The sequence below is a fragment of the Chinchilla lanigera genome, unplaced genomic scaffold (genome assembly GCF_000276665.1).
Source record: "Chinchilla lanigera isolate Chin_1 unplaced genomic scaffold, ChiLan1.0 scaffold00002, whole genome shotgun sequence".
NCBI lineage: Eukaryota > Metazoa > Chordata > Mammalia > Rodentia > Chinchillidae > Chinchilla > Chinchilla lanigera.
This window is the reverse complement of record NW_004955403.1, coordinates 37703606-37722678: the sequence shown is the minus strand read 5'-3', so window position 1 is coordinate 37722678 and position 19073 is coordinate 37703606. Positions and strand designations below refer to the sequence as shown.

General features: G+C 34.4%; 1 protein-coding gene across 5 annotated transcripts in view; it reads right to left on the bottom strand.

The window, feature by feature from the left end:
* Ddx60 (DEAD (Asp-Glu-Ala-Asp) box polypeptide 60) overlaps positions 1-19073 on the bottom strand; it is an 85136-nt gene that overhangs the window by 42396 nt on the left and 23667 nt on the right. For all 5 annotated transcript variants that reach the window (XM_013513454.1, XM_005373576.2, XM_013513451.1 and 2 more), the window contains exons 11-19: positions 17526-17631; positions 16963-17078; positions 15914-16074; positions 12446-12698; positions 10169-10320; positions 9529-9678; positions 7627-7776; positions 4006-4125; positions 2577-2672 (exon numbers count right to left, since the gene is read on the bottom strand). In XM_013513454.1, coding sequence (XP_013368908.1) covers positions 2577-2672; positions 4006-4125; positions 7627-7776; positions 9529-9678; positions 10169-10320; positions 12446-12698; positions 15914-16074; positions 16963-17078; positions 17526-17631 — 1304 coding nt within the window. The remainder of the gene's footprint in view (positions 1-2576; positions 2673-4005; positions 4126-7626; positions 7777-9528; positions 9679-10168; positions 10321-12445; positions 12699-15913; positions 16075-16962; positions 17079-17525; positions 17632-19073) is intronic.

The window sequence follows — 19073 nt, the reverse complement described above, 5'->3', positions numbered from 1 at the left end:
TCTTGTCACCTCTCTTCACTTTCTCTTTTGTCAAGAGCTTCCTTTTATATTGTACAACATGTACTTTACAGGAAAATAAGATCAGTAAAATATCAAATATCAAATGTGTTTAAAATAGACATCAACATATTCACATCAGCTGTGTACTTGCCTACAAAGCTTAAAAGATAACTTCAAAAATAAAAACCTATGTGAACTAGAATGTAAATCCAAACAAAAGCTTATGACAGAAGTAATCTTTGTTTCCATTTTCACACCCAGAGCAATCTTCATACATGAAAACTGAACGTTACATGCATAAATATTGCTTACATTAGTGGCATGCTTGTTTTGTTTTTCTGTTCTTTTCTGTAGGGCACAGTTGACATCTTTTTTGTTTCCCTGCTGTCATAGTAGGTCTTTAGTATGCTGCACCTGCCTGTTCTTACCTGTTAGCTCACTGGTAGGGTCAATAAATTTTTCATACTTCTTGGGACAGAATGGTGTTTTACCTCTGCTCTATATTATCTCTTATGAGGTCCAGTCCCAGTCCTCTAAGAAAATGTCTCTGTGGTATTTTGCACTTGTTATTTTCTTTATAAACCATCAAACTATGCCACACATGTTTAGGATCAAATAAAACACACCACTGGCCAATGCTTTGTATTTTGAGTGCCATCATAGTTTCTGCATAACTCATCAACAACATCTAATTTGACTTTAGTTTTGCTGTAGAAAGCTACTGTCTCAGGCTTCTGTTTGTTAAGGTTTCCCTATCAGTATTTCCATAATGGTGCATAGCTAACATCAGAAGTACCAGTTTGCTTTTCTTTGCCATATATGAAGTCAATATTACATCTTTCTGAAACTCAAAGGTTGTAGTATACAATTTTCTGTTTTGAAATTGCAACTCTACATTTGGAAAATATTTTGAAGGTTTTTTGGCATCTACTACCTAAAGCTTCAGCAACCATGAAATGCTGCAAGATGTTATTCAATAGTCATGTATTCAAATGGTGTATAGATTGCTTGGCCTCTTGAAACAAAACTTTCAAACAATGAATGAATAGCAGCCAAATGATCATTTAATCTTCTTTCCTAGTAGGTGATTTTGTCAACAAACCTCAGGCAACTTTGAACGAAACCAAATCTTCTCAATGTCATCATTACTCATAAAAGCTCAAGTCCACACTCATAAATCTTTTACACTCCTCCCATTACCATAAGAAAGTCCTGCTAAGTATAGCAGACCTATGAATCTTTCAGTTCAGCTAGTGAGGTGTCATAATAAATACATTTCTGAAGTATGGCTGCATGCAAAACATTTTACTTATACTTCACCATTTGTGTATTTTGCAGCATCTTGTGGCATTTCATCTGTTACAAACAATTTCCAACGTTGAATGGCAGTGATGGCTTTTCATACAATTGGTTTCACCCCTGCCAAAATCCTTACCATATTTTCAGAGGTTGTTCTAACACTGGATCATTCCATTTGGTTGTGTTACGATTTTGTACCATTTCAACTAGTCAAATATGCAGTAAGATTGATGTTTTCCTTGTCATCTGAATCAAGGAAGCCTTCATTCCATGTGTCTGTATCAGTCTATTCTTGCTCCATTTCACTGTCACAGGAAAATTGGCTCACATGGTGAATGTCAAATCCTAAACGTATACCTGTTGCTGCTTTGGAGTTCTTGCACACACTTCTCCATTCATCTGCCAACTGAGTGAATGCACAGATGGCTTCCTCCTTGCCCACTGCCCAGCTACTGTGAGCCACACCCACATGCCTTATGGTACGTAACAGATAAATGGTATGAGTGTTTGACCCTCTGTGATGCTCAGGGAAACATGCAAAAATGGTTACATGGAGCGTTATGTGGGTCAATCCCTGTTTGACACTTTTGCACACATGCACACACCTTGCTGTTTACTGTACTGAGTAAACACAAAGATTGCTTCTTATATCCCCCAGGTATAGCTACTAAGAAAAAGCACAACCAGCTACTATTATGCTAAAGTATAAATTTACAGTAGAAAATTAAGAGATGGGTTTTTGTAATCCAGTGTGAGGCCCTTAAATAAATACTTCCTTACTTTGTCTCTTTAAGCAGTGGAGCAAGTTACTACCTCTGGTTTCCTCACACACATTTTAAAAACTAGCCTCCTTGAATTACAGTTTGTGTGTGCCATATGTTTTCTGTTTGGACAATACTGTAATATGTAGCTGACAGCCCTGGTAGAATTCAAAATTTTCTGCTTAAAAAAATCAAAGATTTGATTTTGAAATCTATATGCAGGGAAGCTTATGTCATGGCATTTGAATTCTGTTCACCCTGAAACATCTGTCTCCAAAGAAAGTTTCCTCTTGCACACAGTGCTTTAAAAGGTGCACTAACACCCCTATAGAGTCATACAAAGGAAGGGAGGCAAAAGATTGATTATGATTCACTGGGGGAACTTAGCAGAAGACAGAACTACTCTCTCTGCCCAGATCTAAATGCCAGAAGACAGAGTCTTGCAACCACCAAAGATATTCATTATAGTGTGTGTGTACACTGGAAATTAACCCAGAGAAGTAAAGCAAAACCTACCTCATCAAATATAATGTATCTAATCCTTTTCACCCATTGTTGGCGATGAGGAGCCAGCAGCAGAATTTCAAAGCAGGCAGGCACTGTAACAAGTACCTAAAATAATAATATTGCATAAACTAATACATTGAACACTTAGTAGACACAAGCATCGTTATAAAACTATATATGATAAGTTATGGGTCCCAGATGTAACTGCTGCTAATTAGGATATAATGTTACTTGTGAGTACTAATTTCATTAAAATTGTGATGTATTAGTCTGAAACATATGAAACTTTAATTTTTGTAGCTCAAAAGTGCTAAAATGTTAGATTTTAAGTTTTAACTATTTTATTCAAAATATTAGCATATATTAAGTATTCAAAATAAAGTTTTGTGACATTTGCAAACATGCAGATGACAGAGTTTAATCACATCCATCTTCTCCATTACCTCTTTAATGAGCATTCAGTATTAGAAAATAATACTGTTCATTGTCAGTATTATTGTGTTCATTGTCACAGGTTTGAACTTTTAAAACCTAACCCTGCCATAGAATTTGGGTTGAATTGTGTTTACTAAGAATCAAAAAGGGAGCCAGGACTGGGCAGCGAACTAGGCCAAATTGCAGACTGGAAGAGCCTCAGCCAATATACCTCAAAGTTCTGGATGAATATTGTCTGTCTGGTTTTTTACATCAAACCACTTTTGTATACACGCTTAGTTCAATCACAGGATATAGACAATACAGGAAGATCCAGGAACAACCGGCATCTGTCTTCACCACATACCTCACATGTGGGCAGCAAGTCCTCTCTTGAAAGGCAATTTGAGTAGCACATCTCCATGTGTACTACATAGTATCCTACGATCATGAATTTACTTTTTTTTATTCTATATTATGATCAGCAAGTTTATTTTTTTGTTTATTTGTTTTTGTTTTTCTTCCGGTACTAGGAATCGAACTCATGACCTTGCACTTGCCAGGCAGGCACTATGCCACTGAGCTAAATCCCCAGCCCCAATCTGCAAGTTTAATAAGGAAGAAATCTGTCTGTGATTTCATTAACAAAGGCATAACATTCTTCATACATGTTTTATAGAACCCTTCAAGAGTGCTTTGCAGAAAACATGATTTGAAATTTCTATTAGATTTATGACTTACAGTATTCATGCCATCATTTTGAATCCATTTATAAACCATCGTAGTGTAATGAACTATAGCTGAAATGTAAAATCAAACTATAAAGTCCTTAGAAAAATGATAAATTCTATTTCTTACTATTCAGAATGTAACAAAATTATATTTTCTCTAAAGCCTTTTTGCCTTTCATAAATTAAGGAAAATTATTTTCACAAGGACTTTTGAAGATTTTGGGTTTCTATCAGAAACACATGTAAGTACTGTCACATAACTTGATATCAAGTTTATTATGAACATACCCTACCTGACAGTTGAGGGCATCATGACGATATTCCCTTGTAAAAACACCACAAAGAACTTGACCATCTGGCAGATTTTTGGTGTAACGATTTTGAACAGTTGCTGCCACTTGATTAACGAGGGCCTGATTGACAAAGAAAGACAATTAGTCACATAATAAAGTATACTTACATGGAATGTCAAGAGACAACAGTTATTGCCAAAGAGTATGTCCTGCTAGGCGTACAGAAAGCTTAGGAACCTCTGCTTCTACCCATATTTCTAAATAGCATAAAACAAATAATCCCTCTGAGATACTGAACTGAGACTATAAACTTCATTAATAAATTTGAAGTAAAAAAAGTTTTTACTTGAAATAAAAATTTTAAAATGTTGCCCACATGTAAGAAATAGAATACATGATAATATAATACTTGGATGGCCAACACTGAGAGAATAATTGATTTTACCACAGAGCAAAGTTCAAGTGAGGAATACCCAAGATAGACTTGTGTGTTTTCTATTTAGTGATGTGCCCTAGATGCCTGAAGTTGAATGTATACATGAATAAGGAGAGCCCCTATCAAGATCAAGCAAGTGACCTGCTCGGTGGAATTTATAAACCTCAAACATCTATCTCACACTTGATGCCAAACAAATTGAAAATCCATCTGGATTAAGACGTAAAATTTCATAATGCAATTATAAAGGTATTAGGAGGTGACATTTTCATATATTTAAAATATATGTATGAATAGCTGTGATAACCATATAACTGATGTTTGATGGTGTACTGAAATGAACAGTTGATGATTACAATTTTTTATGTTCTGATCCACTGTGCATGTTTGTGTCTGGTAGTCTGAGCAAGTGGTTTGAAGGTAACAATGTGCAATGGAATTACAATGGTGAACTCCTACCATCTTGCCTAGTGAAACTCTATTGTCTCTACTGTTTTATCGAAGAATTATTTTCTTAATCCCTATAATGGTTTGAGCAATCTTTCAGTCTTACATCTGGTAATCTGAGCAATGTAGCTGAGGATAGCGATATGTAATGTGACAACCGCTGTTGATTCGCATTATTTTGTCTTGATACTCTGTATCACTTTGAATGCTCTTACTTTGATTTGTTTATGTTTGTGATACTGGTATGCTGCTACTGTTCTATTTCTTTGGTTCTCATTTACTATTCTCTTTAAAAGAAAAAAATCTCAAATGAAGATATTGATAGCTCTGATTATGCAAAGATTTTATAATTGTCATTAAAATAAAGTAAAATGAGAAAATGACAAATGAAAGAACATTTCACTATCCTTAAATCAAAAACTTTAGCATGCTTATTGTACAAAGTTTTGATTTATTAATAATATTCAACTCCTTCCAACAGAAAAAAGTGAGTAGATGCATTCATAAATACTTTATGAATAAAGAGATTCATTGTTCAAATATCATCATCAACGTGCACCCTTCAAATCACTAATCAGAGATGTTAATCTCAACATGAAAGAGCAATTTTCACTTATGAATATGCAAAATTTATTAAATGTCAATAGATGTGCTGCAGAAGTTAAGAGAATGTACACTATTGTATACTAGCAGAGAGAAGTAAAGTGGACTTAAATTTTTAGGAGACCAAATTGCCAATATGTTCTGTGTTCAACTTACCAATTCCATTTTTAATAATCTTAACTTTTTATATATTTTATAAACTCCCTGCAATGGTAATTTCTTACTTTTATCACCATGAAAAACAGCAAAGCTACAACAAAAATAAAATACTAATTTAAACTAAGCATGCATGTCAATGTGTTGCTCAGGCTGATCTCTAATCATGCAACACTACATATTTTCCAAGAAACTAAAAGTCTAGTCCAGTTTAGTTGAAAGTCACCTGAACTCGAGCTAGAATCACCCAAATCAAATTTCTATAGAGTAACCATACTACATACAAAATGGTGAATGAGGAGATGCAGACTTTCACTTCCCATAAATCAATCTTTCTCCTACAAGACAAAAATCATTGTTTTTTGTTTTTTGTTTTTTTTTTAATTTAAACTTAGCAGAACTAAACACAAAGGAAATTTGGTAAGGTAACCTGGCTTGAGAAATTGCTCAATCCCCATTAGCTAATAGCAGATCAGATATATTCCAGGAAGCCCTGCAGAGGCAATACCACACCCTTAGTCATTTCACCACTGCCCAAGAAAGTGTGAGTGCTTCTCTCAACTCAAGCATCAAGCTCAAAACCAAGACCGCAAGACTAGCGTTTTCCTTTAATGGTTCCAAGGAAGGTTATATCTTAACCTCTAAAGCTGGAACAATTGGAGATTCCTCAGTAAACTAGGATTAGAGGTCCTGTTCAACCCAGCTATTCCCCTCCTGGATATTTTTCCAGAAGAACTGAAAACATCATACCACAGGGATATATGTGCGACACAATTTGTCATAGCTAAATCTTGGAAACAACCCAAATGTCTATCAACTGAAGAATGGATAAAAAGATGTGGTATTTTTATACAATGGAGTATTACTCAGCTATAAAGAAAGATAAACTAGAGGCTTTTGTAGGTAAATGGATGCAACTAGAGACCATACTCATTAGTGAAATAAATCAGATTCACATATGTAAACATCGTATTTCCTCCCTATTATAAGAACCCGAAGGAGTAAATAAAATTTGAAAGGTACAATAGATATTGTTAAAGGGAAAAGAAACTGCTCAAATAGGAAGGAGCAACTGGGATGAAGGAAGGGAGAGGAAAAAGAAAGAAGGAAGAAGGAAAAAATGTATAAATACATACAAGATAGCTAGGATAATTGTAGTACTACTACCTGTTGATTTATTGAAAGGAAATGTTAATGTGTATTTGTTTGATCAGTCTTGTGTGCCTATAAATAGTTATATGTGCAACCATTTTGAAGATGAAATTATATAATATAGCAACCATTGTTAATATCCTATCACCATGTTTTAAAATTCTGTATCTTTTTATTGCTCTCTATGCTGTTTTGTTTATGTATTTGTTTTTGTTATTTTGGCTTTTTTAAATGAAAAACAGTATTTATATGAATATATAAGGATAGCTGGAATAGGTGTATTGCTGATGTCTGTGGTTTATTGAAAGGAACAGTCAATGCTTAAAATTTTCTTTTTTCTTGACCAATTTTGCACGCTTGAATTTGGCAATCAGAATGACTGATCTGAAAGCAATATGCAGCATAAGAACCATTGTTGAACACCTACCATCTTGTATGGTGAAGCCCTGCATCATTTCCAATGTTTTATTTTGTTTGTTTTTTACTTGTTACTGTCTTTGGTTGTTTGATCAATCTTACATTCTTGTGTCTGGTGGACTGAGCAACTTTGTGGAAGAAAACAGTATGTAATGTAGCAACCACTGTAAATTCCTATCATTTTGTTTTGAGGTCATGTATCATTTTTGTTGTTTTTGATTTTATCTTCATTGTTGTTTTGTCAGTTTTTTTTAATTTTTGAAATTAGAAAAATAAAAAAATAAAAAAAAAGCAGACAACTGCAGGTTAAGAAATAAAGAGAACTAGACTTATCATGTGATGACCACATGCAGTGTTTTTGAAAGAGGGTTCAGGAACGAAAGAGCAAACTGCATGAGCTACAGTGCTACCTTCGTCGGTGCAACATACACAACCACCCCTTCATCGCTCTCTTTCAGCACTTTCTCCATGCAGTAGTAGGAAGCATAGGTTTTGCCTGAGGATGTCGGGGCAACAATCACTGCTGACTCATAGTTCTCCACCACATCGAGGAGCTCCCGCTGCAGGGTTCACAGTAAAATTTGTGTCAATAATATAAACAACGTGTTAGCAAACCAAACATATTAAACATTTCCAATATGATTTTCTGAGTATCAAGTGGAATGCTTGAAAGTTACGATTCCACAGATAACCATGTTTTAAATATCTGAAAAGCACATACAGTCCTCTCAGAGAATATAATTTGTTTGCTTTTGAGGATGTGAAAGTTGAGTTTTACTTTTGAAAAATGGAAAGTCTGAATCAAACACCTGTTACTGGGAAGATTTCTTTGTAGTTATTTGTCATATAGTAAATGCAGAATGGCTCTGATAAATAATGCTCTAAAAAGTAACAAATACATAATTTTTAATGATGAAAAAAATGGCTGGGTAAGAAAAACGTCAAAAATCTTAATTGTCTTACCCAACTTCTACTTTCTATATAGCATACAAGGTACCTAGTCTGGAGGTCAGGTAGGAGCATCATCTCTATGTTTTTATTTATCAACCTGATGACTAGTCAAAAGAACTATAAACTTATGAAGTGCAGAGGACAGAAAAATACCTTCTAATCCCAATTTGTACCCCTCTTAAGTCTCGGTCCACTTGAAATCACACCTGATAGTGAAGTGAATATCAGGAGTGTGGCAACATGCATACAATTAATGGAGAATATTTGCCAGGCCCATAGCCTGCACTGAAATAAGAAATTAGTCTTCCTACTGATGGAAATAGCGTGAAGTTTTTACAGTGGCTCACTACTGTCAATGGAAAAGAGTTAAAGTCCATCCTGTGGTTTGCTTATGGTTTTAGTGTCCTTCAAGAATCCTTTTGTTGGAAGCTTCAACCCCAGGGTAGACCTTTGAGAGGTTCTGCAAACTTTCGTAAGTGCCAGAGCGGGAAGCCCTAGGGAAGGTAGTTCCTGTGGGATTCTTGGGTAGCTCTCAAGATGGGCTACTTATAAAAAGCCTGAGCCCAGCCTCATCTAGCTCTCTCTACTTGTTTGGTTGAAGATATGATGTTTTCTTCCACATGAATTCCAACCAAGATGTCATGCTACTCTGCTGTTAAGCCTCCAGGGGGACCAAACTAATTGTATCACCTGATCTTGGATGGTGAATCTCTAGAAATGTAACCTAAATGAACTTCTTTATAAAGTTAGGGCACCTCATGTAATTCATTACAGTAATGAAAAGCTGACATCTAGTCTGGTTCTAACAATCTACCAGACCAAACATATGAAATTACATTTATGTAAGTATGCTCAATGTATTACCAATTTTATATGGTTAATATATACAAAATTGGATCCATTTCTTCATAATTTTGACCTTCCATAGGCATTTTACATACATTTATAGAAGAATACTGGTTGCAATGTATACACACCTAAACAATTGTCTCCATTGTGTAAAATACCCCAGTTTCTCTGTGTAAGTTTATATATTTATGTATGAAATCCTATTGACTTGGAGAAAATCATGAGGGTGCTCCAAGCTGATACAGCTGTATAACATGAATGTCTTTAATCTTCAAATCTATATAGTAAATCAATCACTTACTTCCAACTAAATAGTATACATTAAATTAAAAGTTTACTTTTTGAAGTGAGAAAAAGTCAGCATTTGGCATTTTACATAGATAATTTTAAATGACATAACTCAATATTAAGAAGTCTATGCCAGATATAATGTATAAAGTTGCAAGACTGAGAGATTCCTGCCCTCATATATACATATACAAGATGTTTTTCATTTGCCTTTGCATCATTACCTGCCAAGTATCAGGAATAAAGTCCTGGACCCTTGGATCCGGATCTTTTCTTTCCTCTCGTATCAAATAATGGCCCATGTGTTGTAATTGAAACCGAGCTGGCCCAATGCCAACTGAATACTTCTTCTTCTTTATGTTGTCTACTGCATCCTATATTATTTCAAAGACCATTTTGAAAGTGACTTAAATTAAACGTCATTTAAATGATTAAAATATTTATTTCTAAGTTTCTTCTATATAAAAAGTATTTTACCATCTTTTAAGTTTTGTAAACACATTACCACTTAAATTATCCTCTTAGCTATAAATAAATTAATAGACATCAGACTTTTAAAAGTCTATCATGGGTCTTACAGCTACCAGCTGACACATTTTTAAAAGTGAAATAATTGTGCTATCATCTTGAGATGTTTTGCTAGAGCTAATTGTACGATTCGTTCTAAAGCGTATACAAATTATATGGCATTTATTCTATTTGTCCAGGAAAGCATTTATACAAGATTTCCAATTCTATATTACTTCAAGATTAGGCATTTGGATAACTAATAATGATAATATTTTAAGTAAAATAATCTAAAGGAGATTACTGTATTTTTTAAAACCCCATGTATATCTAATATTTACACTATTCAAATATTACCTGATCTGTATAAAAAGACTTTGCCAACTCATCAAATCCTAAATACATAAGGCATCTGCCTATGAGTTGCCGATCTGCATCTTGCAAAAGTTCTGAGTATTTATCCATCAAGGAGTGAATCCTTTTCATCATCTGGACAGCTATATTTAAATCTTTTGTGGTTTTATCGTTGTAAAAAATAAACAATTAAATGGTTACAAAAAGGCATAAAATAGTAGATTTTTCATATTCAAAGTTAATCACCTGGCCTCTTAATCTTGATTAAATTTCACTACTTTACTTGGCATTAACAGAAGTTTTGAAGCAGAGAAGACTAAATAATATGAAAGTTTCATTATCCATACTTCATCATCCCCATGAATTTTTGAGAATAGCCATGCTAATGCTAGAATAAAGAAAAATCTTCTAAGTAATGGGAGAAATGAGGTTGGTAAAGCTGGAGATTTTAGAAGTTTATGGAGAATAATAAATCATGTCTCTATTGTTTTATCTTCTACTATGTTCAAAAGAAAATACTTAAAGCGTCTGATTTAAAATTTAGCAATATTTACTGAGCCCTGATTTTGACCATAGAGATGCATTTGGTGTAATCACTGGAGTCCTTCAATTCAAACTATCTATTTCAACTGCCAAATGCAGACTTGCACAATCTCTCGCCATTCCTTTAGAGTCACATATATCATTTATATGCTTCCCTTCTGCTAATCATTTCATACTTACCATGTCAGGGTTCCTGTGAGTCCACCTTTCTTCATATCAACCTATTTGTATCTATTCAACAACTGTTACCAAACACCTAATGAACGCTGTAAGAGGCTGCCCAAGAAATTTAATGCAAAATTCTTATCATCCAGAAGTTTCCCACCCAGTTGGAAAGACAAGATATAATAACTTGACTGTTGCACAGTATGTGATAGAAACTATAGATGTTATGTGAGCCCCATCAAATATAGGCTTTATGGAAAGATGTTTTTTGAAGTGGATTGGAGAATAGAAAGAATTTAAACACATGAAAATCAATAACATAGACCTCTATGGACAAAACTACTTAGTAGTTCTCTCCTCACTATTTATTAGTCATTATTCCTTCTGTATTATAAAGAACTTCAATGTATCAAGTAAAAGTCTACATTTACCAAAAGCCCTTGTGATTAGATGTGGCCTTTTCACCAAGTTCTACCTCATAATATCTAAGAGGAAGTTGTGATAGCAGAACTCCTTAAAAGACAGAGATGGGGTTCTAACAGACATAAAGAATTTACCTTGTTCCCTTTCTTCTAGTTGCTAGAATACATCACCAAGAAATGTAAAACAATCTGAAGAACGGAACACATGTCAAGGATAATAGAACCAAGAAAGAGGAACCTGGGTCACTGATGACATTGTCCAGCTGCCCCAGCAGGCTAGGCAGGCCACGTGTGAGCTTCATTTAAATGAATAAAGTACTATATTCTTTAAGCCACTATTGGTTTCTCTTAGTAGCACCCAACTGCAAACCTGATTAATCATCCTGATTGGTGAGAACAACATGTGCTGTTAAGTCTTATGCCTCTCATTAGAATAAAATGTACAGTGAGGCATAGACTTTGCTAGAACATGTATTCAAGGCAAAAGGAATAAAATTTGGGGTCAGATTTGGGGGCAGATTTGGTTCTCCAGAGAGAATACTGGAGTCATGTGTTAAAACGGTTCAAGTGTGGAATTCTCAAGACTGACACATCAACCAGGTTTACTTAAACAAACTATCATGCTGGAGGTAATATCAAGCACAGTCATTTCACCACTTATTAATTTATATATGTTTCCCAACTGCTTCCTGTTTTGCTCTATCTTTCTCCTTTGCATTTCTACTACCTGCTACAGAAATTGTATAGAGAGCCCAAGGAATCCACAGAAACTTTGGAAGAAATCAGCATAGTAGACAGACATTATCAATTTCCCCAGAAAGAAAACATTTATGCTTTGGAATATAAAAGTGAATGCTAGATTCTCCCTGGCTGGCTCACCATCTTGATTGGTTCCCTTAATCGTGCCACTACTTGATACACAGCTATTTTAAAACCTACCTTTGATTGTGTTTATGACTGTGATCAGTATTTGCTACTGAAATCCTGAGCTGTAATTGTTCATTAATAAAATGGAGAAAATGAGGCTTAATACAATCGGATAATGCACATAAGTCTTCCAACACAAATTTCCAGTTAACAAATGACTATTATCATCATAACATTTCTATAGTTCTCCAGTTCACCAAAATAAGAAACTATAATCATGTACCTTTATCTCGATGGCGTTCTTTCCACACTTTCAAACAGGCAGTGAGACCAACCAGTTCAACACGAACTTTCACTGAGTTACTTTTACATGATTTCAAAAAGTTTTCCAGGCTCTTTACTCCAGAGCTGAAATTCCTTGTCATTTCTACTTCAATAGAAAATGACACAGCGTTCCATTTCTGCTCTTCTTTTTCTTCTTCCTTGACACATAATCTGTTCTTATTCTCTCTAGCAATTATTTCAGCCTTAGTCTCCTGCCCAAAAGGAGTGAAACATATCTTGCAACAAATTCAAACTATTTCAAGATGACATTATATGAAACAATATTTTTAAATGTATACTAATGATTTGGACCATCATCTTATCCTTTAATAAGCACTGGACATAAAATGGCTTTTTCTTAAAATTAAGCTTCTGTAAATTAAAAAGTTGTGACAGTTCAGCTCAGTGTGGTGGCATATGCCTATAACCACAGCACTCTGGGAGGCTGAGGCAAGAAGACTGCATATTTCAAACCTAACCTGACAACTTGGTAAATCAGCAAGACCCTGTCTCAAAGTTTAAAAGAATTTTTTTTTTTTATTTTAAAAAGGCTGGAGATGTGGCTTAGTGTGAAGAGCCTAGGTTCTATCCCAGGTACCATACAACTTAATTTAGTGAATATAAAGGCTCTCTGTAGAAATATTTTCAATTGCTCAGTGATGTCAGTCATAGAAAAAAAGAAATAAAAAAGACATGACCACTGTTATTTGTCACCGTAGTACCTGCTGTTCTCTCTGGAATCACCTTCCCTCTTCCATTGCTCCCAAGTCACTTTCCTATTTCCTATTTTGTTAAGTTATTTCCATCATGAAGCCCTCCCTCTCTTGTCCCTGGGTCCTTTGCTCCTCTTGTACCTGGTCATCTACCAAAGTGCTAATCAACATGAACATGCTTGTGTTCTTTTCTATGCTGGGATCCTTGGGACAGGATTATGCCACGCTCTTCATGTCCCAGCACAAAGCACTGATGAGTAAATGAGGAAAGAGAAAGGTTATAGAGGAAACAAGAGTGTAGAAGGACAGACAAAAACAAATGATTTGCTCTTCTTAGATAATGTTTCCAATTGACTTACATTAACAATTTCGTAACAGTTTTACTATGATTTTATCCACCTGACTTGTTACATAAAGACAAGCTTACAGAACTAGCAGGGAAATTTAGACAAACTTTTCACTATACTTGCTACTCATGGAATTAACATGTAAACATTTTCCTACAGTGAAGCAAATTTAACTGTCATTCCTCTCTAAGCATTTGATTTTAATCAATAATACTTGAATTTTCCTAATGTTTAACATGGCAAGTGCTCTGAATTAGGTCCATTCATCACAGTTCTGCTTCAGTACAAGGGTGGACCTTAGCCCTTTGCCAATTTACAGTGCTCACTTTATCTTGGAGACATAGATTTATTGAACTATTAGTAGAAAAATGCATTTACTACAAATACAAAATGCTAAGGGTGTTCCATTTCTTTCGGATAACTGATTTCTAATAAGAGTAAGAGGTTAAAAGTATAAAATATTTCTCAATCTTCATATCTTGAGCCATAAGATAACATTTTTGACAATTTACTATTTTGTAGCATCTCTCAGAAAAAAATGAAAGGAAAAGGAAGAGGAAGATGAGGAAGACAATATTCCTGGCATTGATAATGAAATTTGGGGGTCACATCCACAACAAAATTTGCTGTAAAAATGAAAAGAAGGTTGTCACCATGAGAAGGAAACAATAATTACATAGATGAATTACTGAAGCTGCTGCTATAAATGTAAGACTAAAAGCAGTCTACGATTCTGATTGGATTTTTCAATCATTTAAAGAAAACAGACTTCACCAAAGGGCTAAGGACATTTTAGAGCCATTAGTGACTTTTAAACTTTACCTTTAATATAATATGAAAAAGTTGGTTTTTGATAAGTCCTCAAAATGATGCCTGTCCCTCAAAGTTTTGAAGTTTGCACTCCTTGCTTATTAATTAGTTGGAGAACTGATACAGAAATGGCATTATTTTTGATCTTTATAGAATACTTTAAATGTAAGTACTCAGAAGTGAGGCTAAAGGTGTTTTTATCTTGTTTCTGTTGTTGTTGAACATGGGGCCAGATTATATGTTTAATTCCTTATAACTTCATTATGCTTGCTGCACTTGATAAGGCAGACATGGTAAGCTTGTTGGAAATTGGCTTTATTAAGCTGGTACTGTCTCACACACTAAAACTTTCATTCTTAAGAGACACTTTTAATGAAAATAAATGCTGTTTCCTAATCTCCAACTTTGCATCCTAAAGGAGTAGCCTGAATTTCATAATTACATGTGTTTAGAAAACACAGCAAAGTGTTACCTTGCTATAAAGTCATAAAACCACTAAATCCAGTTTTAACAAATATTCTGTACTTAGTTATTAATATTAGGCCGATTATTCAGATTATTAATAATTATTAATAAAAGGTCAATACTTTTTACAAACAATACAGTACTACTCTGCCATAAAGAAAGAGAACTTTGAGTGATTTATAGGAAAATGGATGCACCTTGAGACCATCATACTAACTGAAGCACATCAGACACTCAAGCTTAAATATCGCATGGTTTCTCTTATATAGGAAATCCAAGTAGGGAGCTAGCTCTTTCTTACATGAGAAGAGGACCAAGAGATGAAGGGATGGGGAGAAGAAGGAAAGAGAAGGGATGAAAAGGAATTAAGGTGTGTTATGAACACCCACCAAACACAAATACACAAACATTATGTATTGCAGACATGAACTAATGAAAAATTTTAATGAAAAATAAATAAACAAATAAACTTCCTTGTTTATTCCTAGCATTGGTCTTTTTTTTTTTTTTTTTTTTTGGGTTTTTCTCCAGTACCGGGAACCAAGCTCACGACCTTGTGCTTGCCAGGCAGGCGCTTTAGCCGCTGAGCTAAATCCCCAGCCCCCATTGGTCTTTGATAATGGCCCTTGGTTTGAAAAATGGCACTTCATGAAGAAAAAAGAAAATGAGGAAACAAAGAATTAGATTCATTAATTATATAAGTACTTTTTGGGAAAGTGAAGTTAAATGTATGATTCAAGACCCCCAAAAGCAGATTAGCGTTCATATTAATTTTATCACATATGCAGTAATACTATAGTAATATATTATTGTCATTCACTAGTAAATAACTATTTTAATATGATTTCAACATTTCTAAATCTGAGATTTTAGTCATTTACTGTGTTATATTTGTTTCCAATTAAAGCATATGATATTATGGTGGAGGACCACATACAATTTTTTACTTGCAGGTTAGACAGACTTACTAAGTACGATAGTAAAGAATCATTATTTTAAAAAAGTGCATGTGGAAAGAAATTACCAAAGGGTTGAACAAACAGTAATTTAAGAAAAGTTAACTGAAATTGGGTAGAATTTCTAGAACCTTACATGAGCCTTTTTGTTCTTAGCTTCATTAAAATTCTTCTTCGGCTTTGTATCTTGGGTTACAATGAGTTTTGAAGAGATTGGGTCTAATGAATTTCCATAAAAGCGCTGAAACCTGTGATATTTTTGCCTGTTTTTTAGAACCCAAGGGTCGTTAGACTTTCCTGAAAAAGAAACATTTAAAATGCACCATGACTGTATTTTTCGGTGGTGTTACTACTAACTCCTCACACTGTCCCACACTAACATACACTTTGCTTTCTAGTATGGAACACTAATTTGACCTGATTACTTTTGCTAAACAAGGTATTGAATTCAGACAATCACTTGAGTGTAGGATACTTTCATATCTTACTTAAAGGATAGTGGTAACAAAATTTTTTTCAAGGCCTTCTTCCAAAAGCAAAATTTGGGGTTCTACGAAAAATGAAGGATTCTGGGCATTACTTCTGTATGTGACCTAAAAATTAGGCTCAAGAGAACATATAGACAGAAGCAAGAAGAAAATAACCTAGCTATTCTGACTTTTCAGATCACTGAATAAAAAAAGTTCTTACTCCAAATGAAAACACGAGCTTGGTAGCTTGGGAAAAATCTAATTGCACAGGAAGGCCCAAGGATGAATGGCTTACTTCCACACCCTCCAAAAATAAATCTGCAATACTCACCTAAATGTGTAACTATGCTGGCTTATTTCTTCATCTGAATCTAAACATATCAAGCTAAACCACTCAGAAAGATATGAATAGTTAATCTACCGTATCACCTTACATCTTGGATGATTTTGACAGCTATTGATATAAGCAGGCTGATAAGAATTTCCAGTGCCTAGCTCTTGTGGAGACAGATGCTATATTTGAGTGCTCCCTTCTCTGAACCCACCTATGAATGTAAACAAAACAGGGATTTTCTTTATTGTCTTTCCTAATGTACAACAACGTATCTAGTATACCATTCTTATTTGAAAATATTTAATTTCTGGCTGATAATGCGATTATCTTTGTCCAAAAATAGAAAGCAGAAAAGGAAATAGACTAAGTCACAGAACCCACCATCAAAGTTGCTTTTTGTCCGATCGTAATCATCACTAAGGAGTCTGTGAGAATGCCAGTGCACAAGTTCATCAAATTCCTTCTGTTTAACCAGTGAAGTAACAACAGGATCATCACTATGAGTGAAAAAAGTATGTATACTTTAAATTGCATATGCCTCCTAACACAGAAAAGCATAGATTTTATTTGATAGTAGCAACTTTAAAATCCATATAGCCCTTCCTCCTTTTGTGATACAGTGGATGGTAGAACCCAAAAAACAGTTTCTTACACACTCAAGAATCCACCGTACACCTCTAACTGTCCTAACGACATCACTAGACATTCACTATTAATTCATTATTTAGAAACATGTGACTGGGATAGTTTATAATGAGATTATAATCCTATACATGTTTATATAATGAAGTCAAAGGGCACTGAAATTTTTTATATTAAATTCATTTTGTATTACAAAAATATACATGTAATATACTCTAATCTGGTACATTGCAAGGCATCCTTAATAAATAACTCTTCCCTCCCATATAAGTACTGATTAAGATATATTTTTAGCCCCCTACCTCTTTAGAAAAGGTAAATCTTTCAAAATGTCTCCAGAAAATTTGTCAACCATTTGACATGACATTGGAATAAAACCCAAATTAGGCACTATTTCTTTGGAGGTGTCTGTAAAGAAAGCATTAAGATAAGGTCAAAGGTAAATTTTTATACAGGAATTTTATACATTCTTTCCTGAAATTTTGCATGAAAAATGTTTTTCTTTACATTTATAAATTCTAGCCCTTCCCTTAAAACTATTTCCCATATTTACACATTTTGGTACACAGCAGAATATCAAGAAAATAGGTAATATTTAGGCATGAAAGTAGGTAGATGGGTGAACGGATTGATGAATAGATACATATATGCCCCTCCTCCTTATTTGCAAATATTTCCCCAACACTCTAAGAGGCTGAGGTAGGAAAATTACAATTTTGGTCCAATTTAGGCAACTTATCAACTTAGCAAGACCCTGTCTCAAAATAAGAACTAAAAAAGGATTGGAAAGTAGATCAGTGGGAAAACCCTTGCTTCAGTCTTCCAGTACTGCAAAATTATCAAATGTTTATTTCTCTTACTATGCTCTATTGTGAAACAAGGAATTTTAAAATGGAACCATCACTCAGAAAGATAATACACACACATACAACACACACACTTTCATGAAAATGAACTTAAAAAGTAGGGAAAAATAAAAGTGGCAAAGAAATTACTTGTTACCATTACAGTACTCTCTTGGGTCCTTTTTGATTTTATAATCACACACAGTGAATGGATAGATGATAGATAGATGATAGATAGATAGATAGATAGATAGATAGATAGATAAATAGATAGATAGATAATGTCTGATAATACTGGAATAGGCTTATGAATGGATTTTTATTCATTGTATGGTTCACAACTCCAGGTAAACTGCAACTGCTCTAGCTGGTAACCTGGCAGCATTCACTGGGACTGCTCTTGCCCTCATCTTTCTCAAGCCCGTGAGACTTTCCCTGAACTCTTCTGCACACAGCTCATGTGAACCAGGAGAGAAATGTTAAGGACAGCCCTCATCCAACATCATGACAAGAGGTAGATGATGAATACCTCGGCTATCTCACTCTTCAGCTAAGATATCTCCAAGGCACCTTCTGCATTCAAGAGTCTTAGTGAAATTTACCTACGGTTGCCCACAGTGGAAACTGATGCATTAGTATGCCCGACATACTTTTAGTTCTGGTCTAACATTCCTTTCTTGGATCATCTTGGGATCAATAAACTATTTGAATTCATTGGTGTTTGTTTAATGGAACACATTTTGATAAAAAATGATATGTGTCCTCCCCGATGTTTCTGAAAAATATCCTTCTACCAATACACACTAAACTCCCCCTAACTTTCATGTTTCTTCTGGATCATTTTCTTCCTAAAATTCATCACACAGAAATATTTTCAGTGATTCAGTGCTGATGAATAAATTGAGTTTTATTTTTTCTGAAGATATATATTACATATTACTCCATTTTACTCTATGTTCTTTGTTTGTATTAATTCTTTTTCCAGATTCTATCTTTCAGTGGCAT